At 39.6% G+C, this 24,261-nt stretch overlaps 2 protein-coding genes across 25 annotated transcripts in view; one reads left to right on the top strand and one right to left on the bottom strand.

The window, feature by feature from the left end:
* Nucleotides 1–13,234, top strand: part of JADE1 (jade family PHD finger 1) — a 163,515-nt gene extending 150,281 nt beyond the window's left edge. For all 22 annotated transcript variants that reach the window (XM_065062064.1, XM_065062079.1, XM_065062072.1 and 19 more), the window contains 5 exons: nucleotides 1,454–1,621; nucleotides 2,257–2,373; nucleotides 5,757–6,287; nucleotides 8,636–8,753; nucleotides 9,602–13,234. In XM_065062064.1, the coding sequence (XP_064918136.1) occupies nucleotides 1,454–1,621; nucleotides 2,257–2,373; nucleotides 5,757–6,287; nucleotides 8,636–8,753; nucleotides 9,602–10,503 (1,836 nt within the window). In that variant the 3' untranslated portion in view covers nucleotides 10,504–13,234. The remainder of the gene's footprint in view (nucleotides 1–1,453; nucleotides 1,622–2,256; nucleotides 2,374–5,756; nucleotides 6,288–8,635; nucleotides 8,754–9,601) is intronic.
* An 89-nt stretch (nucleotides 13,235–13,323) lies between these two features.
* Nucleotides 13,324–24,261, bottom strand: part of SCLT1 (sodium channel and clathrin linker 1) — a 46,113-nt gene continuing 35,175 nt past the window's right edge. For all 3 annotated transcript variants that reach the window (XM_065062087.1, XM_065062086.1, XM_065062088.1), the window contains 3 exons: nucleotides 20,448–20,526; nucleotides 19,315–19,410; nucleotides 13,324–16,591 (listed from right to left, as the gene is read on the bottom strand). In XM_065062087.1, the coding sequence (XP_064918159.1) occupies nucleotides 16,529–16,591; nucleotides 19,315–19,410; nucleotides 20,448–20,526 (238 nt within the window). In that variant the 3' untranslated portion in view covers nucleotides 13,324–16,528. The remainder of the gene's footprint in view (nucleotides 16,592–19,314; nucleotides 19,411–20,447; nucleotides 20,527–24,261) is intronic.

Genomic DNA, 24,261 nt, shown 5'->3' with positions numbered 1-24,261 from the left:
TAAAAGTGGCATTGTGTATGTATGAGGGAAGTTACTAGGTGAGAAATAGCCTCCCTATAACATACACATGTGGTGTTGTACATTCTCACCTAGACGCTTCTCTTGGTATATTCTGTTCCTCCCTGTACACTTGTTATATTAACACACCTTTAGTATCAGCAACTTAGGCTCAGCAGGGAGGGGGGAAAAGGAACTTTCAGGCAATCAGTGGGGACACCGGTAGGATTTATCATAGTCATTTTAATGGAGAACCTCCTGAGTTGAGCCAAGCTAACAAAGCACTATTATGTGGCACCTTTTTGTGGCAGTTAAGAAGTCATCTTAGCATGGAAGAACAGATACAATTTTAGCACATTTATTTCCGTGGCTGCTTCTTGCTGTGTAAGGTGCCTTCTTATCAGCCTGTCCTTCCTTTCCACTTTAAGAAGTTTGCTTTTGTCATTCAGCGTTTGGAAAGCCGTGCTGCCCAATGAGGAAGAATAGCATTTTCTTCCATGTGTTACTTAAATGTGTTTGTACTAATGGTAAAGAAATATGTCTATGACAGCTGTAAGGTACAAGTGGATATCCTGCAAGATACTCAAAATTGACATTTCTAGACCCGTAGAAGTTCTCTGATGCTTAGTTGCTAGTCACATAAGATCTGAAACTTAAGAGGGTTGACATTGACAGTAATTTGGACAGAGGTCTCCATAAATATGCAGTCTTCTGGAAAAAAGTGATCTTAATCAGTTGCTGTTCTGTACTTTTCTCTTTGAAGAAGAAGTAAAACCCAATGCTTTGGAATAACATCGAATATTGCACAGCAGAGCTCTTGCATTTAGGAAAAAATTCTTCACGTAAAGGGTTGTCAGACATTGGACCAGGCTGCCCAGGGCAGTGGAGGAGTCACCATCAGTCACCATCCCTGGAAGGGTTTAAAAGGCGTTTAGACCAAGTTCTTAGGGACATGGTTTAATGCTAGAGTTAGGTTATGGTTGGACTCGATGATCCTGAGTGTCTCTTCCAACTGAAATGATTCTGTGATTTGTGGTTTTTGCCTTCTGAATTAGATACAGCCCAGTTCCTCTTACTTGTAGACTTTGTGACACTGAACTTCATCCTAGCGCACTGCTGTCAGGGTTGTCTGTCGGGATTCCCCTTGCTTTTGGGGCTGGTGAACATGTTCTTCATTTTCCCAGTTGAAGTAGGCTGGGTTTTTTTGCATAACAGCTGATCATGGCTTCAGCTCCTTTCACTGAGATATAATTTTGGGGAATGAATGGGTAATGTCATTGGCTAAGTATATAAAGGTGCCCTGAGATCCTCAACAAGCTAACGTTTCTATAGTTTCAGAAATTCCATCAAGAACATTTTGAGAGTTGCAAGAGGCTACATGTAAACAGCTAAAATGTTACAGAAATCCACGTTGTTTCCTTTGTTTTCTTCCCCTTCTCTGTAAATGGGAATACAGGCATGTTATGGGATCCTGAAGGTGCCAGAAGGCAGCTGGCTGTGCAGGACCTGTGCACTTGGTGTTCGGCCCAAGTGTTTGCTCTGTCCCAAGAAGGGCGGTGCCATGAAGCCAACCCGGAGCGGCACCAAGTGGGTCCACGTCAGCTGTGCTCTGTGGATTCCAGAGGTAGGTGCTGACCCTCTGGGAGCTCAGGGCTACAGTGATTCTGAGGCAGAGAAAATCTGTTAAGAATGTTATTCAGCCTAGTGTGTGTTGCTACAATGAGTGTAGCATATATATATATATATATATATATGTATATGCATGACACTTAGGAAGACAGAATAAAAGATTTTCAGTTTGATGTAAAGTCTGGCAGGATGCTGCATCATCTATAAAGAAAGCAGTTATGTTACCTTTGTCAACTAAAATTAGGCCTCCAAAAATTAGGTCTTTGCTGCTGGAAAAGCTCATTTAACAAGCACAAAACGTACCAGTTTATTTTGTAAATGGAACATGAAAGGTGAGTCAGGAAGGTTTGGATGTGCATTCCTGTGCATTCTCATAATCAAAATATTCATCCTGTATGATAATTTTAAGTTAGTGGCTTCACCTTGAAACTGTTTTGTTCATGCAGTGAGGAACTGATTTTTTTAAAAAAAGGAATTTTGATTTTTTTTAGTTCCTTAAAAACCGAGAAACTTGGAACATGCTAATTTTGTACAGGCACGCAATGAATTTGATTTCTTTGGTAAAACGGATTCCCTTTTCAGTTAATGGTGTAGTAATCACTCTGCAATTTTTAACCTTTTTTCTCTTAGGTGAGTATCGGAAGCCCAGAAAAAATGGAGCCCATTACAAAGGTTTCTCACATTCCCAGCAGTAGATGGGCACTGGTATGCAGCCTTTGTAATGAAAAAGTTGGAGCTTCTATACAGGTAAGTTAGTAGCACAAATGTCTCTGTGTTTTTTTTTGTCAGTTCTAAGTAGACACATAAAATGTATATATGCAGTAAACTTCCTGTTTGTTACTATGGACTTAATTGCACACAAAGTGCTTTTGAAGGTTAGTGTGCTCTTACTTTCTCACTGAAGTCAGTGGAATTGAACACCTTCATTTTGATGATTAAGTTAGTTGTAGCTTTGAATTGCTAATTTTAGATACTGCTTAACATTGAACTGTTTTGGCCATAACTATTTTTTCTGTAACTATTTTATTGTTGGTCCAGCTTTTAAGTTGCTGAGGAGAATATCTGTTCATTTAATGGTAAACTTGTTGAGCAGTAGGAAAGAAGCAGGTGATTCGACTGGCCTGCCTGAGATTCAAGCAAGCCACAAGCTTGAGGAAGTGAGCTCCATTTCTTGCATTGGTTGTGCGTAGATTCCAGAGCTCTTGGTGTTTCTTACACCCTCCTGGGTGTGAGTTTCCCAGGTCCCATTGCTGTAGAAGCAGTGCCACGTTATCATTCTGACTTCTGATACTCACTGGAGCTCAGGGGTGGTGACTGCCTGAAACAGCAAGACTGGGCAGAATAAAAAAAAGTCTACTCTTCATAGTTCCAGAAAGAATGATTTCCATTTGCAATAAATAAACTAGAAACCCAGCACTAGAAATGCATTTGTGTCATACCAACAACTCACATTCCTGGGCCAGTGCCAGATTGTTTCATTGCATGCTTCTGAAATTCTTTCTGCAGTTCTAATTGGATATGGATTCAGCCTTTGTCACTTGCAGCCTGTGGATTGTCAGTGTTAAATAACTGAATCAGTCTGCACCAGAGCATTTCAGACTGGGCAGTGTGGTTTCACGTGCATGTTTATATTGGGTTGTTAGCTGTAAAGCACTTGCAGATCCTTCACAGTGAAGATCACTCAAATGTTAAATAAGAATTTTGAGAAAAATTTTCCATGTAGAGAGATTGAGAAAACACGTTACCAAGCTCCAGAGTTTTGAAAGAGGAGATACTTTGTTTCATGAGACACAAGACAGAAGTTTGATCCATCTTACTCGAGAACAAATCCTGAGAAAGAGTAAGAATGGGTGATCCCCTTGGGGCAATGTTGTGATTGTGTAGAAAGAGACAGTAAAATGTAGCTTAGTATTGTGGTAGTGCTCTTCACATTCAAAGTGCTTGAAACACTTCAGCAAAATGACCTCAGAAAACTCCCTGAGACAGATAGGAAGATACTGTTGTCTCGTAAGGAGTCTGAAGAAGTAGAGCGCTATTTTGTGGCTAGCCTAAAATTACAGGATCCATGATTGTAAGACCAGCAGTAAGACACGAGAATTGCTGAAGTCCTATACTTCTTAAAAATTAGGTTTTATCCATTTCCTTTCTTCCTCTGCATTGACTCATTTGATGAGGTTGCCAGAAAAAGTTGTAAACCAGCAATGCAGTAATAGTTCCAGTGAAATCTATCAGTCCATTTCCATTTAAGGAATGTATAGTAACTGTTAAGTAGCAAAAATAAATCTGTTCACAGCATATAAATTTGCAATCCTAATACCTCCATATAGAGCTGTCCTCTGCCTCTTGGCCGCTGTTAGGTAGTTGAGAGAAACTGTTTTGTCCATTCTCCAGCCCTGTTCAGAGGGGTAGCTTAGAGTAGTTTAAGTTGAACACTTGGAGTACTTGTGTATGTTAGTGTGCAGGGGAGGGAGGGGTGTCCTTCCATATTTCTTCTGATACCACCTCTCCCCTTCTAGTGATGACACAGGATGATGTGCAGGCACGATGGCTGCTACTTCAGACAGTTCTGTATTTGAAACTATGAGAGAAAGACAAAAAAAATACAGTTTTGCCTGACGTTTTATAGGAGTTGTGTAAATCTTGATATCATTAAAACTAGCAGTGAGAAATGTTCAAGTCTGTGCTGTGAAATTTTATACTACAGAGAAGCACATTATACAAAGCCACTGCAATAGAAAGGAAGTAGCATTAACTGGATGAACTGGGAGAGAGAGGACCCTCCAGAGATGATATGAGTGTGCACAACAATTAGAAAAGCCTGCAGCTGGAAGTATGCGTCAGGCTGGGCAGAGAGCAACTGCAATAAGCTGGGAAAATGAGACTGCACATTCTCCCAAGTTCAGCAGATCTCCTTCCAATGAGACAGGCTTTCCCCTCTTCTCCCAGTAAAACATTAGCCACACTAAGAGCTCATTATTCTAAACTACAGCAACTTGGAAACCACGGCTAAAGTACTTTTCTGTACTGTTGGGTGTTCCTGTTGGGCTGCTTTTGCCCTGTTTGCTAATAAGAGACAAAAGGGCAAAGGATGCTTTGGTATTCTTTCATTCCTTCATTCAAAATTTCTGCAGTTTAAACCCTGGTGTACCTTTAATTGCCATCTGGCTGCTGAGCAGGAAAACCCAGAGGAGAAAGATACTTGGCTTCTTTTTAAAATAATGTATAAACATCCTAGTGCAATGCATTTCTCTTTCAGGTTAGATGACTTGGGTTAAGCATAGTTTTGTTTCCTCCTAGTTAATAAATCTAATGTTCCTTTCCACTTCAAATTCTTTTCACTGGAGGCAGAGGTGTGAGTTGATACAAATACATATGTATGTGTGCATGTATATACATATGTTTAAACCTTTCAGTTTGTGTCTGGCAATAGCTGTGACAGCATTTTGCAAGAGAAGGTCGCATATAATTGAAATGAAGTGCTAAATCAGCTGAACTCGTGCCCATCACTCCATGATGGCTGGGTTCACTGGGAGGGAAGAAAAATGGCAAACAATTGAATTTCCTGTTCTCCTCATCCTGGAGGTGAAGTGAAAGGCTGTAGTCAGTGAAGCAGTGATTGACAGTGATTTAATATTTGACATTATAAATTTGGGATAACAGGAATTAAAAAAATCCTCTCAGTTGAGGCCTTTTGGGTAGCATGGGTCCAGGTGCTGGGAAAGACTTAATTAAAAGTATCAGGCTGGCCTGGAGTCATGGAGATGTTTTTCCCTCTTTCTCATGCTGGCACAGTCAAAGGGGAAACGTTTTCCTTTGTGTAACACTGCCTCAAGTGAGCGGCTCCAGTGATGGCAAGAATGGTTCTCTTGTGGATTTGCTGGTTATTGAATTGTGTGAGTGGGCTAGGGAGGGGTTAACCACTCCTGTCCCACTGGGACACTTGATCATTGCCTGGCCTGAAAGCACTAAATCATAAACCTAATTAAAAGAGAGCAAGAAACTACATGCAGCTTAGAAGCTGAGCGTGGTGACAGGGTTGTTCTTCCAAAGCAGTCCTGGCTGCTCAAATAATTCTAGGCCGTGTGGCTTCTTTAATTTATATTTGATTAATTTTAATTTAATTTCTGTAGTGTTCAGTGAAGAACTGCAGAACAGCCTTTCATGTCACCTGTGCATTTGACCGTGGCTTAGAGATGAAGACCATACTGGCGGAGAACGATGAGGTGAAATTTAAGTCGTACTGTCCCAAGCACAGCTCTACCAAGAAAGCAGATGACGACACTTTCAATGTAATCCCAGGCCAGGAGAACGGGAACGGGATTCAGGACGGCTCTCTTCCTGCCCACATCGACCCTTTCCACAGCATGAATCAAAACCAGGAGGAGGCCCACAGAGTCAGCCTCCGCAAGCAAAAGCTCCAGCAGCTGGAGGATGAGTTCTATACATTTGTTGACTCCTTGGAAGTGGCTAAAGCACTGCGGCTGCCTGAGGAGCCAGTGGGATTCCTTTACCAGTACTGGAAGCTGAAGAGAAAAGCCAACTTCAATAAACCTTTGATTACCCCAAAGAAGGATGAAGAGGACAATCTGGCTAAACGGGAGCAGGATGTTCTATTCAGAAGATTGCAGCTCTTCACGCACCTCCGGCAGGATCTCGAGCGGGTAAGCTGCTGGACTGCCTGTGCTTGTGAGAAGTGTGCTGGCCTTCGTTAGCTGAGTTTCCAAACTACCCACTCAGTTCTTGCCCTTGCATGCAGGCACTCCCTGCTGTGTCTTAACTCAAAGTTGTATTGGCAGAAAAGACTGTTAACGCTACATTTCTACAGAGCACGGTGGTTACACCAATTACCCTTTTCAAATAGAGGGCTGGTTCCCAGGGACAGCAGGTCTGGGCTTGTAGCATCCACTCTCCTTACAACGGGATTTTGTTGTATTTCCACTCATGCTTTTTTACTGATTGATGGCTGTGGACTGTACCGCAACTCCCAGATGGAGCTTTTTTAGCCTTTAAGGGCTTGCTTTGCTGCTTTCATCTGGTGCACAAGGAGGAGAAGATTATGAAACATACCTGGATTTGGAGCAGATCTGTTCTTCACTGACCCAGCATAGTGGGATGACATTTCATTGGACTATCTGTGTAGTAGGTTTGGGAGGCACATGATTCCGCTTCATTAGGTTTTGAATGTTTAAAGAACAGTTTAATAGGATCAGTTTGGTGTTTTCATCTTAAGTATATTTGATCCTGTAACAACATGAATTCCTTCCTTTTTGTTTTTTTTTGGGGGGGGGGGCGGGGGTTAACTAGTAGAGAGTTTAAGATATGCTAGAGCCAGAAAGAGTACAGAAGTTATTTAGTTTTTCACGTATATACAGCATAAGGCTCGGGTAGGCCACAGATGGAACCTGGCCCAGGAGGTCGTCATCCTCAATAACATGTGGGTGAACTAGAGTCTCTCTTCCAGAATAGTGTGTAGCCTTTCATTCAGGACAGCAGGTGCTCATGCGTCTACTATATCCTTTGTAAAGGATCCTGATGGCTAATTATATTTCTAATTAATTGCTGCAGTTTTTCTTTTGAAGTTTTTTTTCTAGTTTCAGCTTCCAGCCAGTGACCTTTCTCTAGCTCGGTGAGATAGCTCTTACCTAGTGTCTTTTGTTTCTTCTCAGTGTGCTCAGGGTTTCTTTTAATCTTCTCTCTGATCAGCTAAATAAGTTGAGTTTGTCACTATGTTCTCTGGATTTTAAATTATTCTGTATGCATACTTTCCATTTTTAAGTGTGATGTCAAAACAGGATACATCACTCTAGTAATATTTTCAATATTTTACTACTGTGTTGTTCCCACTGATCATACGTCCAAGATAACTTGGATAAAAAATAAATAAAATATGGGGCCTAGGGTTTTTTTCTCCTTTTCAAGATAAAGTTGGGTAGACTTGATCATGAATGACATTCGTGACAGTGTCATCTATCTAGAAACAGATTTTGAAGTCACGTCATTCAGTTCACTTAATGATTAACAGGTAATTCTGTGGGCATGATCCATCTGTTGTGCTGCTCAGATCAGACAAGGCAAAGAACAAAAGGCCGTGGACTGTATCAGGAATGGTACTGGGCCAGACTAATCCCTTCTGATTCAAATCCACAGAGTAATGACAGTTACTTAAAGTACTGTCTGTCCTGGGACTGGCAGCCTTAAATAGAGCAGGACCTTAGCAACAACAGTCACACTTGTTACACGTCTCCTTAACAATAGAGAGATGAGCCTACAGGGCTGTAATCCACAGAGCATCACACTGGATGCAGCTACACGGAACTGAGAGCAGCTTTGGAAACACCCACATCTACCTCTCAGCGATTCCCTCATCTGGGGAGGAGACAACTTTTAAGCTCTGGGAGAGCTGTGGTTGTGAACTTGAACAGTTGTCTAGATTGGACAGTCACATTTTAATGGCAGAAAAGTAGTTTTCTTCTAAACCAACCTGAGATAGTCCAAATAATGAGTTCATTACCGTTTCCAGTCCCTGCTATCTCCATTGTTCTATGGCATGAATGGACTGGCCTGCCTTCATTTTGATTGATCACACTGCAATGGCAGGGTCATCAAAAAGACTGCTACTGTTGAGTAGTTCTCCACATTTTTGTACCATTAATTAAGTATAATTTTCTGTTGTGTCTTAAGAATAAGAAACAAATGGTGCTAGGCCATTTAATACTGAGTATATTTAAGCATTCCCAGCATTTGTCCAAGTTTCCTGTGTGTATATATATGATTCAGTTGTTCATAAAGTTATGTCTGTGCTGTGGGGCCTCCTGAATCTGATGAAATGATGTCAGTTAAATAGTATTTAAGACTCTTTTCTAAGAAGCATGTTAAAGAAGGTTAAATTTAAAGACATTACTAACTTACTTAAATAGTGTGTAGTCCTTAAACTGAATTAATTCAAAACACAGATCTATAAGATTATAGAAACACATCTCGTAAAACTCATCAACTTGATGTCTTCTAGGTGCGTAATCTTACTTACATGGTGACCCGAAGGGAAAAAATCAAAAGATCTGTTTGCAAAGTTCAAGAACAGATATTTAATATCTACGCAAAGCAGTTGGAACAAGAAAGAGTTTCAGGTATGCTTCAGTGTTATTTTTGTCACCTAACATTGAAAGGTTTGGTTACAGCCTAATGAATGATTTCGAAGGACAAACAGGACCTCGTTTATTCTCATTAAAATCCTGTGTAGTCCACCATGCAGCAACAGATTGGAAGCAAAAATGAGAAATCTGTGTAGCTCTAAAGGTGGGCACATTGCTGTAGAAACTGGTAAGTCTGTGTTCTTATCCATGGGGCACTGAATGGCTCGCTGCTTCACATCCTTTCTGGTGTGATTCTGTAATGACTCCTTACGACAGAGAGACCGTGACTTACATTCAAGCGCCGTATGGTACCTGGTAAGTCTGTGGTTTATTACTGCCACTGCACTAATAATGGCGTTTTAAAGAAATGAATTTTGAAAAGGTAGCACTCTGGTTTTAAAATAACATGTTTTTTTCTGCCTGATCTCACTGACAGTATTCTTTTCTCAGAAAGATAATGCAGTAACTTTGATGTTTTTAATCTATATTATTTGGTATCTAATAAGCTATATTTTAGACAGAATCAATCAGATCCACTTGCTGGTTGCCTTTTTCCCCTTCTTTCAGAAGTGTCTCTGCTTTAGTGGATATAGCAATGCTAGGATTTATCTTTGCTGCAGGTGCAGCACAGCTACAGGAAAGTAAACTACACCAGCAGTATGTTATGAAACCACTACATAGCCACATAATAGTGATGTAAAGGTGCTGTATAGGCAACCAAATACCTATTTATGCTGAAGAATGTCAGGCATGAGGAACAGAGATAAAATAGGTACACTGAAAAGTGGTATTTACCCAGACATGGAATTGCTTGACTTAAACTTAATTTGTTTACATTTAAGGTGTGCCTTCCTCATTCTCCTCAATGGAAAACACAGTGTTGTTCAACAGTCCATCCTTGGGCCCTAATGCCCCTAAGATAGAGGATTTGAAATGGCATTCTGCATTCTTCAGGAAACAAATGGGCACATCTCTAACCCACTCTTTGAAAAAATCACACAAGAGAGACAGAGTAAGAAACAGCTCTGGGAATGACAGCAAATCCATGCTGAGGCAGCCCAGCCAAAGGGAAGGCGGTGCAGCTCCAGGTAGCTTTTTAAATTTTGACAAGACCTTTGCAGAAACACGGATTGTACCAGCACAGCAGAAAAATGGCATAGTTATACCAGACCACAGAAAAAGAAGAGACAATCGTCCACAGTGTGAGGTGATCAAGGCAGAGTTAAAGGAAAAGACTTCTAAACACAACCACAAACCGCTGAGACCCACAGAACTCTCTCAGAGGCAATCAGAAAATAAAAGGGCTGTGAACCACTCCAGTGGTAGATCCGCACCTGGCACGCGGAGGGATATAGTGCCTAAATGCAACGGGGGTCTTGTCAAAGTAAACTCTAATCAGACAGTAGTCAAAGTGCCTATGACGCCCACGAGCCCAGTGAAAAACTGGGGTGGATTCCGAATTCCAAAGAAGGGGGAGAGGCAACAGCAGGGTGAGAGCCCAGAGGAGACCTGTCACCAGAACTCCAGCTACCCCTACCTGGGCATGGGCAGAGTTTCACCGAAGGACAGGGCAAAAAGGAAGCTAAAGCCTGACAGCGAGAATGATGGGTACATCCCCGATGCCGAAATGAGCGACTCAGAGACCGAAGTGGCTGAAAAGAAGTGCAGGCAGCAGAGGCTCAGCCCAAACAGCGCTATCAGCAGAAGGACGGACATTATTAGGAGAAGCATCCTGGCATCCTGATTGGATGCAGGGACACAGCACCGTGGTCAGCAGAGTCACTGCCTACAAGCCAACTCCACATGATGTATTGGTGAGAGGGGAGAGTTCTTAGACATGGCTACAGACTGACAAATTGATAACCCTTTATTCCTGAGCTGTATAAACATGTTTACATGCACTTAAAGCGGTATTTTCTTTTTTTCCCCTGCCCCCCAGTCAATTCTGCGAGAAGTTTGACTTACCTTTATTTGCAACCTTCCTGAGTAAGCAGAGAAATGACGTCACTACTAAAATAGAATTTGCGATGAACACTGAAGTAACTCAAAAAACACTTTTAGAAGGGGCTAGGGTGGGAAGAGGGAAGTAGGCTGCATTCACCCATTTTAGCTAAAAAGCACTGATAAAATTTTGCTCCCTTCCCCTGCCTTCTGGAAAAGCACAAGCTCTTAATTTAACTAGTGTGTATTGAATTGAAGATGGTTGTTCAACCATACTGCACCGCTAAACCCCATTACAAATGGGCACTCTCCTGGGATGGTAGTAGATCTTCTCTGTTTGCAGAATGTTTTCTGTTACATTCAGTTTGAGCACAGATGGCAGCTCAGAACCCCCCATAAACTCTAGAGTTTACATGTAAATACATCTAGACGATGACCAGATTTGACCATGACGTTATACTGGAGAAAAGGAAGGGACAGACAGGGGCTGCAGCTGCCTTGCAGTGCAACGGCTTGAGAAGAGTTAGACTGAGCACAGAGGAAGCTCTCAAATGGCTCATTTCTGAGAAAGGGGACAGGCTTGGGGGTTACTGCACCCTGTGGGATAGCCCATCACTGCTTAGTCAGTCACCTGCCTCCTGGAGTATGATGACAATTCAAGAAAAAAAATTCTAAGGCACTAGTCTGTAGGATTTCCCAAAGCCCACCACAGATGCACTAATGGTATGTATTGGGAAAGCCAGGCTTATGACACTAAAGGGTTGCTTTAAAATGGATATGAATATATATTTTTAAATAGACTAAAAAGGAAAGGCAATAAATTGTGATTAGCTCTTTACAGTCAAATGAAGAAAAAATATTTCATTCTGTTCTGGACTAGATTTGATGGAAGAGGGAACTCATATTCTGATTGTGTACTTTTTTTAATAATTGCAAATGGCAATAACTAGTAAGCTATGAGCAATAATATTAACAGAAAATTAAGATACTGTTTTGTACCGAGTGCACATATAACAGTGGATTGTTAGGAGCCTGTAAATTCTGGAATTCTGCATAGACTGAGGTATGTACTCATGAAAAATTTTAAGCAGCAATGTATTACAGAAAAAAAACAGGCATAAAGAACACCCATGTGTGTCCCCCCCCCATTTCTACTCCTAGCCTGCCATTATCACATCCACTTAGTTTTTAATGTTAGACCCTTGCCTCTTGAGCAGAGAACACTTTAAAATACAGAACTCTGCCATAACCAAAAGTCTTCCAGAGGATCCAATTAAAAAAAGGAAAAAAAAAAAGGCTTATTAACACCCTATCTTGCTATGCAAGTTATCACTTAAATATTTCAACAGAATGCATCCCTGCCATTCGTTACAAGACTCAGAAGTTTTATCCTTTTGATACCTTTTGGGATGATGTTGAGGAAGGGTAAGTTTGTGTAAGATAGTGTACTTTTAAAATACCATTGGTGGTCCCAAGAAGTTAGATTAACCTCCTGACTTACAGAGGTGAAAGTCACACAGGACTCTGATGAATCTGAAATGATGTAGTTACTCGGGATGTGTTAAAAGTTCTTATTTGATCAAATAGCAGACAAAAGGTAAATGCAGACAAGTTCTACTTGACATACAGCAACTTTTTGCAGACAGGCACTGTTATTTTCTGTAAGAAAGAACTCATGAACATATAGGGAAATGTTTGATAAGCCATAGGTGGAATAATCTAAATTTCAATTCTAAGTACATTTAACCTCACACCAGTTTGAAAGAGGTACCTTGTTAATTTGCACTATTATGAATGCTAATGTTGTGCAGAATTAATGCCTTACCTGTTTTGCTCCCCAGCGTTTAGGTTAATAAGCTTTCTAATGTTTCAAGTTAAGCTGAACCAAAACCAAAAAGCTGTAAGAAGACTGCAGTATGACCAGCTCTGTAGGTTAGTTTTGTCTCCCATGCTTAGCGCTCAGCAGAAGTGTCGTAAGTACAAAAGTGACAATACAACCCCCCCCTGTATTTTACTGAGCTAGAACCATTTGCTGAATTTGTTTTTAAGCGTTACCTTTCCTTGTGCAGACTGACCAAGAGATCTTTGATTATGATTGGTGTTTTTATCAAACTGTAGGCTAGTTGAACTTCTGTAAAGTTTCCTGGAATGCCATTTGTTAGGTTATAAACTCACACAAATCTAAATGAAGGGTTATAGGTGTTGTGTATAAATCTTAATTTCAGAAATCTGCGACAATTGTCATTACATTTGTAAAACCTTGTACAGAAGATTTTTCACTATGTGCCTAGCTTTGGTGTCCATTCAGCTGAAATTAATTGAAAAAGGTGCATGAAGAGAAACAGATAGAAATAAAAAGTATATGTAGAGATGACTATTTTATATTACATGGCCCAATCCTGTATTTATTTTCTCCCTTTTTTGAAGTATTTATAAAGACCTAGTTGAAGACAGCTGTATTTTTTTGTTAAAATATTCAGTAGAATTGTGCCTTTTTGTCTGTCTGTGAATAAATGCTGTACATTTTTGCAGTATCCTTGCCAGCAGTGTTTTAGAGTTTGCAATAGTTGTTTTGTTTGGGTTTTTACATAAACACCTCACTGCAACAATACAAACAACTTCCATGGTTAAGGAAAGCATTTAATTTGGATTATTACAGGTATCAAAATGCCCACTGTAGTTGCAAGATTCCGTTTTTGTTTTTCCAGGGAATACGATGGGGTCTTTTTACTTGCCGCTGTGCCAATGCAATCAACAGAAAAGGGTATGTTTTTACCTTGAGATCCTCAAAGGGATGTTACATACCTCCAGTCGTTTACATTTGTTGATACATGATGCCCTTCCACAGTCAATAGTCTTCATACATGTTCACTGGAAGAGGAACATGAGGTTTACCTGTAGCTCTTTGAGATAAGTATGCTGGGTGTACATTCACAGCGTGACCTGCCTGTAGTGAAGCGATGCTGACAGAGACCATTGGCTGTTCCAGCAGGACCTCTAGGAGACAAGGTGTGAGGGCACAATAGGTCCTTTCCTCTTGTTTCCTCTGAACTCGAGATGCAGAAACACAGAACAGACTTGGAGCGGAGCAAGAAAAGGAAGATGTGGTGAAGGCATACGTCTAGCAGTACATCTTGAAAAACAGCTATGGGTACATAGTTTTCCAAAATCTGTACTTGTATTGTGTGCATTCACATTGTGGGCAATTGTGAGTGGCACTCCTCAAAGATTTATTTCCAAGAATGAAGATGAAAGGATGGCGCTCCTAAGACTACAAACTCTTCAAGGCATGAATGAAAGTCTGAAAGACCTTCTTGCAGCTGCTTTACAGATCTTGGCTGACAGCAGCATTTCTGAAAGGCACTGCACTGCTGAGGTTACCTGAGTAAGACTGGGTCAGAGCTGAGGGCAGCTTGCCAACCACTTAAAAAGACTATGAGTAAGCTTCCTGTATGCAGTGATAGATCTTTCAAGATGTGGCCTAGAGCAGAAAGGATAGGGCTCTTGGGAAGACCCAAAACCAAAGTCATGCTGCCTTCATAGTCAGTTTCTCTCACCTGTTGAGTGGAAACTCTTTTCCTAAATAAACAGTCAATAACAACGTTTTATGCAATGGGAAGCATTAATATTACTCTAGGGAATCTTTTAAATAAGCAAAAACTAGTGTTAGGGTGGGAAAGGAAAGTAGGGGAAACAAAAACTTTTCAATGCAAGAGTGACAATACATATACATCAATAGAAACAAACGTAAAACCACCAAAACAGATGGTTGAAAGCCTGCTGCTGAATTCCATGAAACAATCTCATATCGTGAGGGAAAAAGCAAAACACAACTAACGAGCAAGCTTCAAGCTTCAAGCAAGCTTTGCCTCCACAAGTGCCTTTGCTCTGAAAATACAACTTGTGAGGAACATGCCAGCAGCCTCCTCTATAAGCCAAACAGAAACGAAGAAGGTGGTCATAGGGTGATGAGCTTAACTTGACCACATTCTCTTTTCTGGTTCAGACAGATACATTTGATCAATTTTTAGCTGCTCGGAGGATTAGACAGATGAAAGGGGGAAATCTTTTTCTTTCCTGTTCCATCTGCCATAACTGCTTTGCTGCCCCTTAACTATTAGGTGCTTGTGTCATCAGCACAACTCATTCTGGCAAATAACGGTTACACAACAACTACACCACAAGTTGAAATGAATATTCCTATAATTAGAACCAAGCAGGTGCCCATCTGTGCCTCAAGGAACAAATACACAAACACCATTGCTCCAAAACATATGGTTACCTGGTATTTTCAGGTGGCTTTCACTTCACAGCTAGAGCATCTGTTTAAGGAGTGAATGGGATTAATAGCTCACTCAAAATCTTCCAGGTGGTCTGTCATAATCTCAGATGTGCATTATGCTAATGAAAATAAGGTGCTAGTTAACTCCTTGTATATCATAGACACAGTTGATGGATGAAAATTGCACTACAACAGACGTTTGGAGCTTCTGGACAATGTGTCCATGTTGCTTTGAAAAATCTTTGAAGTCTTTTAGCAGAACAATAGATTACAAAGGATACAGATATATATCAAACTGAGAAAGCACTAGTAAAGGAGTGTACAACTGTAGGAAATAGTAATGAACTTCCTCTGCAGTAAGCAGAATTTTTTCTTGAGGTTGCACGCATGTTGCCAGCTCTACTTCAAGACCAGCCAGGTTTTCGGGAGGTGGCACAATCTCCTACTTCCATGTGGTGATCAACCCAGGTTGTCCTCTACAATGCAAATATGGTGAAGATCCACTGCAACAGATGTGTTTTTAGTCCAACACTTTTCATCAAGCATTGGATAAGCCTTATCCATCAACTGAATCAGAAGTTGCAAACCAGAATTATACTCTTCATATTTAAAAGGAAGGACAAGAAATTACATCACTTTAAGTCCAAGACAGGAGCACTTCAAAATCGGTTACACCTATCAAAGGTTTATAATATATTCTGAAAGAGAAAACAGTTCAGCTCCAATGTTAAGAGTAATCTATATAAAGTTGCTTAGCTATCAAAGAAAACCATGTACGCAAGAGGATGCCCACATCTGGCATCTCTAGACTTCAAACACACCATTTCAAAATGCAAAAGCTTGGATGACTTCACTGGCTTTGTGCAAGCTAAACTAATAGAGAACTGGAGATCCCAGACATACAAATCAAGAAAGCAGATCAACAGAAAAAACAATTATAAAGTACTAATTAGGAACAAGCAGCACAACTGAAGAAAATTACGGTCCTTAGGAACCAGCTGTATGAACAGCTGTAGTGGCACTTTGTTAACTGTTTCCTACAGCAAACCAATCTGAATTCTTAAAAATAGAAGGCAATGGAAGCATTTCACAACTGTAACGCCTACCATAAACACAACAACTCTTCGACACTCATGATGTAATTAGTGTCTGAGTGCATCTCATAAAAGTTCCCAAGTCACTGCACTACACAGAAAAGTTAAAGGTATCGACTGTATGGGAGCAAAGCTGTTCATGAATTTCAATATAATGGTATCTGATCTTTGTGCACAATCCTGTCACAGTTGGAGCTGCTGATTTTTAGACCAAAAAGACTTAATATGCCACAGCACTGTATCAGATTTTTTCATTTTCTACATTAAAGAACTTTATTAACATTTTGCAATTGTCTTACAATCTTTACTATGCACACAGATACCCCCCTTCTTACCTGAATAAAACAGAAAATATTTTATCTAAGCTATGCATTTAATTTTAATGCTCCAATATGAAGCTTCTCCAGAAATCTTCTTAACCCCAACATGGTATGAATGAACATTACATGTGTTCAAATATTTTCCAGATCCCTCAGGAGAGCAGCTTTTTTCTTCTGTGTCGTTATCAGGCTGAGCTGTAATTAAAACCAGATAGTTTCTTATAAAATGTTTTGTAAGATCAAAATATCATTAGAACTTCAATATGGAAGGTGTCACGAGGGAGAGGGAACAAGCACAGGTAAGTGGGAATCTGGGGTAAACAGGAGCATTTACAATACACTCTATAGATGAGTACTGCTTTTGTCTTGTTTCAGATGCCAAAGAATTCAAGATGATGAAAGATTAAGTAGCAGGAGTGCACTTTAAAGACATTAACATAGCATACACACATTTTAAATCCCTACAATCATTATCCTGTATTTTTTGTTTCTTACTGAATTACTATTATTTAATAATAAGCTAAAATTTATAGTCATTGAACAAAAAAGGTAATTTCTAGACTCCCTAATAGTCTAGCTCTAACCTTTATTGGATTTAATTTTACAAGTAAGCTGGATAATGTAATGAGGCTAGCCAAGTCACAAAGTAGCCCTCAGCCTACAGATTCAGAATACAGGGAAGAGCTACCATGCTGAATGTGAGGAACCACACCTGAACATTCAGTCTCCTGAGACCTAGAAGAGAATAAACACATTTCTTCAGATTCAGAAGAGTGGACAGTCTTGTAGCAGTACTGCTGGAGGCTCCTTTTTCCAGGCTTTAGTGGGAACAGTGCTGGTATGTTGTGGGGGAAATGAGGGATGTGTGGGGAAGGGGCTTAGCACAGAAGTCCTTACGTGCCTACACAGAAGCCATGCCCAACAGCCGGCAGCAGTGACATCTGCCAAACTGGAGAGGGCAAGGCAGTTGTAAAGTGGCAATAAGATCTGGACAACTATTCAGCTGCTAAATATTAAATCGCTGTTACCCTTCAGAGAGAGACTGGTGAGGAACAGTTGATTATCCCTGTTCTCAGGAACAGCAAGACCTCTTCCTATACGGGCAATGAGGCTAGGAATTTACTCCCTTGAAAAGTGACATGACCACGTTTTTTAACGGAAGATTCCACCTCAGAAGCATTAGAGCTCAACAGATCCACGTAACAAACAGGAGGTAAAAAAAATAATAAAAAAAATAAAATCACTCTTTCAGAGCAAATCTTCACCACCTGGGTAGACCTTGTCATGATACAGCATTTAGAGCCAGGAAACACAGCTTATGCTACGGTAGCTTGGCAGCTATGCCCATTTATTCACTGCTGTTGGAAAATAAATGCCAATGGTCCTAATTGGACAACTCAGATCAACCAAACATTTCCTCTCAGCAACTCACATGGGATCACCCACTTGAAAAAGCTGTCGTTTGCAGCTGGGTTTCCTACATCACTGTAAACAAATAGGAGGCAGAAAGACCACCTTTCCTTAATAGGAGACCAACCTGAGTATCAGATTGCTTGGCAAATAAGTGAACCCAATGTATAAGCCCCCCATGGGATTTGCTTCAAGATGTATAGCTTGAATAATGTGGAAAAAAAGAACACTGGATGGAAAAAAACACCCTACTGTCCAGCAGAGAAAATCCAGAATTATAGGTAGCACAAGGTTTAGACAATTAAAAGCCTAAATTTTCTCTCTCTGAAGAGAAGGAAACCCTAATATCCCTAATGTCTAGAAATATTGAAGAATACTGCTCAAAGTTGGAACTGAGTTGTAAGAGAGCTGGAAAAAAGAAGGCAGCAGCAATTTGGCTTGTTAAGTAATGACAATGCTGCACAAGGAGGTTGTAGGTATATAAATGCCTCTAATAGACGCAGCCTGTCTGAAGGCCTCAGAATCACTGAACTGTGTACTAGACATGTTCACTATGGTAGTGAGATATGTCCACCATCTCTTCCTTCCCCCTTCCCGTGGCCAGGAAAAAAACAAGTATTTCCTCTTCTGTCTGCACAATTTTCAGTATTTTTGACATTACAGAACTTTCTGTGTCTGTTACAAGTTAACTGGTGCTACCCGCAGCGGGGAGTACTTCAACAGTCTTTGGTGACACAGCTACTGGAGGCTACTAACAAAATGCAGGTGGATAGACAAGGAATTAGCAACTTCGGGAGTTCACATGACATGGGAGAAGGGACTCAAGGTTGCAATTTGATGAACACTATACAGGTCCATGCAATCAATTCTGTCCTGCAACCGCTGCACACCATTTCCCCGCGCTCTCTGTGCAGCCACACAATCAACTGGACCAGGGAATGAACTTGGCTGAAAGAACTACCAACAGAATTACCACCAAACAGCTGTGCTGCCTAATCATTTCTATACATGCGGGTCTCTAGCCATCAACTCACAATGTGCTCTGTTGTAAATAAGATGCCTCATGAGAGAGGTGTAGGAATTAGCACATTTGCTCTTTATCCCATGAAGCCATTGTTTGTGAGTCCTGCAGTAGGTTACACCAAGCTAAAAAGGTCTGTTTTCATGTAAAGGAGCCACAGTTATTTAGGGAGGTTTTTTTCCTCTTTGTTAACTTGCTGCCATTTCTGAGTACGGAAATGATCATACACCTTCATTTTGAACCACACAAGTTTAATTCGCAACAAGTTTTTCCATAAACAAGTCTGTACAGTCACTTAAGCATCCTGTCAGAAGGCCACATGTAACTGAATATGCATCAGTCTTGTGACGACGCATCCAAAATACAAGCTTGTTGTTTATATTAGTAATACTGCACATAAATTATCACCTCTGCCTCAGGAATGATACAAAGTGAATATTTTTGTAAAAATGCACTTAGATAACACTTTGTTTTGTTAGTTTTGTACCTTTTGAGATGCTGTAGCTGCTCTCTGTTCGGCCTGGCTTAGTTGCCTTTGAAGCCTACTGATGCATTGCCGATATTCCATCATTAATTTTTCATCCTGTGTAAATGAAATACCTCATTAGAAATGCAAAGTTCTTTGTACTGGATGCACACATACTGTAGCGAAAACTTTGAAACCAAGATGAATTTAAGAAGCAGAACAGTTTACCACTTAAAACAAGACTGAAGACTTACTGCTGAATAGAGAATTTCCAGCTCAACTATGGCACTATATGAATTTTCCAATCAGAGTAATCTGCAGAGGAAGTTTTACTCATTTCACCATCTTAAAGATGCACAAAAGCTCACATATAATATAATTTACACAATCTCACAATGTAAATGTTTTAGCTATACTCAAAAGGAAAGAATTATACTAGATAATACAAATGACATGATACTCTTGCTACGGGTTTCTTCTGTTCTCTTCATCAAAGGGTATGTGTAAAGTCTGTCTTTACTTACAGACATCTGTTCTCACATCAGCCCCATTTTTCTCCTCTAAATAACAGAGCATGACAAAAACCAACACAAAAGGATGTATCCTGAAGTGGATATTATCCCAGATTTATGAGGCTGACAGGACAGCTTCTAAAGAAGCCATTCATTATTGGACAATGCACATTCCAAAACAGCCCTGCCCTTACTCTTTAATGCACAATGCTTTTATCTATATGCATATATGCACATACAGTGTAAGTATGTATAGTATGCAGAGAATTTCATCTCTCTGCATGTGCTACAGCTATCCATAACGCAATGCCTCCTCCTTTTTAGAGGTACACATGCTTACACAGGCATAAATGACTCCAGAAACATTTCCTGAATCGTCTAAAATTGGTAGATTAGTAACTCTGAAAGCTGATTTGTCTTTTACCTGTTTGTGTAATTTGAGAGTAAAGTTAATTTGTCTTCCTGTCATTTGAACAAGTCGGTCAGCAGAAACAGTGGGGTTTTCTAGCTATGACTACTTCTGTCAAACATGCTTAATTTTTTCTAAATCACCAACATAACTCATCTAAATAGGTTTCTGTTAAGATCTTAGTGTGCATGCATCAGGTAGTAACTGAAAGTAGTCGTCGGTCATTATCTTACCTCAGTTGCCTTTTCATTTGCCATTTCCAGCTGACAAAAAAGCTCCTGACTGCGAAGTTTTTGTTGACTCAGCTCTCCTCTATTAATCAGAAGAAAAAAATGCTGATTAACACACAGTGGTACATCAGTTGGTGGAATATAATTTCATAGATACTTTCTTGCATTGTAGGGGCTTATGGTGTAGTTTTAATTGCAGTGCTGCTCTTAAAACAGTAAAAGCACTACACAGCACTTCTTCATGATGTGTATTCAAAGCTATAATGGCAGAGAAATGAGATGTATTTGTTTGAATCGAGAGAACTTTGTCAAGAGCATTTGACATTTTGCAGGTTATTTCTGTTTATTGAATCCTATTTTATAGGCATGTTATCAAATATCCTACAAACATAAGCTGCATTTGCATAGTGCATTCAGCTTTTTGATTAACATTCTAACTAGTGTCCCGTAGCCAGATTTCCATGTGGACATTTTTGAGGGTGCTTTGAAGTAACTAGAACTAAACCATTCTATACTTGTGAGACAGAACAGTGTAGCGCATCATGAGGAAAAGGAAAGTGTCACCTTCTTTGAAGTGTTCTTTTATATTGAATGAGTTTTAGTGATCCTAAATTTGTATAGGATTGAAATACAAAATATCTGGGCTATGGTAGACATCTTTTGAGTTGGTACTCAAAGGGAACAGCTCTTGCCTTCTGTAATCACAAGCAGTGAAGAAGAGGAATGACCAAAATCAAAAAAACCTCTGAACTTCAGTAACTCTAGTCAGAAGCAGATGCAAAACTCAACTAGCTGCTCTAAACTTTGACCAGTCTCTGTTCCACTAGCAACAGCTGTCACAAAAAATGGGGTGATGAGGTTCAAACATCTTTGTGAAGAAAAATTTCCAAATCTATTCTTACTTCCTTTTCCTTTCCCAACTTGCAAGTATGCTGAAATGCAATCACCTTCATGAATATGTAGCTCATTGCAATGCCCAGAATGGTGATACCTACCCCGTAGTGCTCAGCCTAGGGCTGAAATGACACGCACTGTAAAGGAAGCTAAAGCCTTTGTCAGCTCCGGGGGAATGGAGGTAACGTGGGAGATACTGTAACCTCACATTTCCATCTTCAAAAAGCCTCTGCTGTTTTTAATGATTGCATTTAGTTCTCAACAATTATCTACTTTTAAAAACTTTTAAACAGTATTTCATAAAAGTTTGACTGAAAACGGCTGTATGGCACATGAAAGAAAAGGTTGCAATAGATGAGCTAATAGAAAGTTGCAAGTATACCTGCCTGGTAGTTTTCATTCCCTTGTTCTCAACCAACCCCTTTAACCAATCCCAGGTAGATATCATAAAAACAGTTCAGCATCTTTTGACCAGCTGCTATATAAATAAGACTATATAGGCAGAGACTTAAACAATGTTAAACAGTTAAAATTATATATAGATTATACCTGTGTTACCACATGTGAACATTTTATATAAAATAAGAATTAAAGATGGATTAAAATTGCAGGATCAATATAGTATGTTAATACTTACAACTAGTATTGCAATTTGCCTTCTGTAATCAATATCAAGCATCAAGATGAAGAATTTTCAATATGGGAGTCCAAAGGAACAGCTGTTTTAGAAAGTTCAGCTTTTATAGACCAAACGAGAAATTTTATGCAATTCCTGCTGTATCTATTCATAGATACCTTTTCAAAATGAACTCCCTAGAAAACTATTCAAACACTACTACTTACAGTGTCTAGGCAACTTATGTTCAAGTGTAACTATGCTAGTAAAAAAGGGCTTTGAAAATAAGGAAATTCTTACATCATGACAAACCATCTTTACCTGTTACATCATCTTAGAAGACTATCCAAACAGTTTAATTTTCTAAATGAAAAATTCTTAGTTAGTGAAAACAATCTGTCTCCTATAATTGACCTGAGGTGTGGCATTGGCATTCTTAGCAGCACAGGCCATAAACAGAGTTTACAGGCTCATGTACAGCTGTGTATCAAGAAGTTATTTTTATAATTACATCACACTGAATATGTATTTAAAGAAAACAGTTTAACCTTGTAAACATAAGGAAAAATGATGCCTATTGAGCTAGACAAGTGATTCACTCTGGTTGTTAACCCTCCCCTAAACACACGTTAAGAGATTTTAATGTTAAAACTGAGCAGTAACCCCAACTGCTGAATAATCAGATCAGCCCCTACTCCATATTGTCCTTGTTAAGTGAGGAGGAAACAAAAGGTGAGCTTTCGGTATTTTGGCAGACGGGCGATAAATCCGCCAGCTGTAGCAAGTACATTCTGCAAAGCTCTCATATGACAAATATAGCACGTGCCAGCTGTTTTTGCAGTTGAATTATACTATAATATGCTTCAGTTACTCTTAGTAATTATGAATTTTGTATACTGCCGGTACCTGCAGCTGTCTCTCAGCCTGTTCATTTTTTTCTTTAATGAACATCTTAAAATAAGCAGCTATGGCTGCCAAACACTACAGAAGTGCAGCCAAGAATAATGTTTTAGAAACTGAGGAAACTTTGTCTCAAGATGCTGTGTGATTCCTGCACTGCACTGTACAGGACGCAGGGAGGAGAAGGCAGTCCTGGCCAACGCTTCACACACACGCACCCACAAAGGGCATTCTGCAGAGGCAGATTCTTTTCCATTATAGAAGAGACAAAACTGAGAACTCCCCAAATCAGACATGGCTACCTATGAGTTAGGGACTCCAACTATGACACAGAAATGTTTCGGAAGCAGAAATGGGAACAACCACCTGAAACAGCTGCAATCAGGTGAGAACAATGTTATGACTTAAGCAAATTATATAAATTTAAAATCAATATGGCAAGGATTCCCCTTTAATAAGTACCGACAATTATAATTCAAGTGAACATTAAAGAAATGAAGCCAATCAATATAAGTTGTTCAAATCTATTTGGTTTATGTTACAAAAAATGTATTGGACCTTTTTTCCCCCCAAAGTGACACCGTACTACTAGGCAATAGTGGCTGATGGTGAAGATTATTCATTTACAGATTTGTTCATACATGTATTAGTATTAAATTTTATTACATTTTAAAATTAGTTTTTTAAAGCTACTCTAATGCATTGTTACATGAAAGTAATTTCTAAAGTACTTATCCTCTTTTTCATTTAAGCCAACATTTATAAATTGTTTCATATACTGTCTCTTTTGTAGATTCAGTTTATATTTCTAAAAAGAGGACAGACTCACGTATACCTGTTACTACTCCTACTCAGGCTTAAGTGTACCTTAACTGAGCAATCATCCACATGTCTAACAGACCCAAGTAATATTCATAGCAAAGCTAAAAGAATTGTCAAATTCCTGTAAAGTTTTTAGGTTACAAGAACTACTTTTTTCTCATCTGCAGTTTTCAAGATCTGCTCCATTGAACAGCATTCTACGGATAATTCAGTCATTTGACTGAATACGACACTTCTCATATCAATGTGAATCTTGTTCCAACCCCTGGTCCAACCAGAATCATGTTCAACAAAACCGTGCTCTTTGTGTTGGCCGCTGGTGAGGAGTCTGGTAAGTGCTTATGTATATCTGCCAAATTCCTTCTCGATTTACCCCAATTCTTTTATTAGTTCTCAAGATTAGAACATGAAAATCTATGTAAAATAATAATATGCTAATTGGAAGAGATTAACCATCTATTGCTATTTGTATTATGACCTCTTTTTCACTTGTTTGACCTAGTTAATAGAAGTACAACCAGTCAAGGTGGACTTCACAGAATGAAATACCTGCCTTAATTTTTTAAACCTGCATACAGTCTTTCA

This window comes from Columba livia, chromosome 4 (assembly GCF_036013475.1).
Source record: "Columba livia isolate bColLiv1 breed racing homer chromosome 4, bColLiv1.pat.W.v2, whole genome shotgun sequence".
Classification (NCBI taxonomy): domain Eukaryota; kingdom Metazoa; phylum Chordata; class Aves; order Columbiformes; family Columbidae; genus Columba; species Columba livia.
This window is presented reverse-complemented; position numbering and strand designations above follow the sequence as displayed.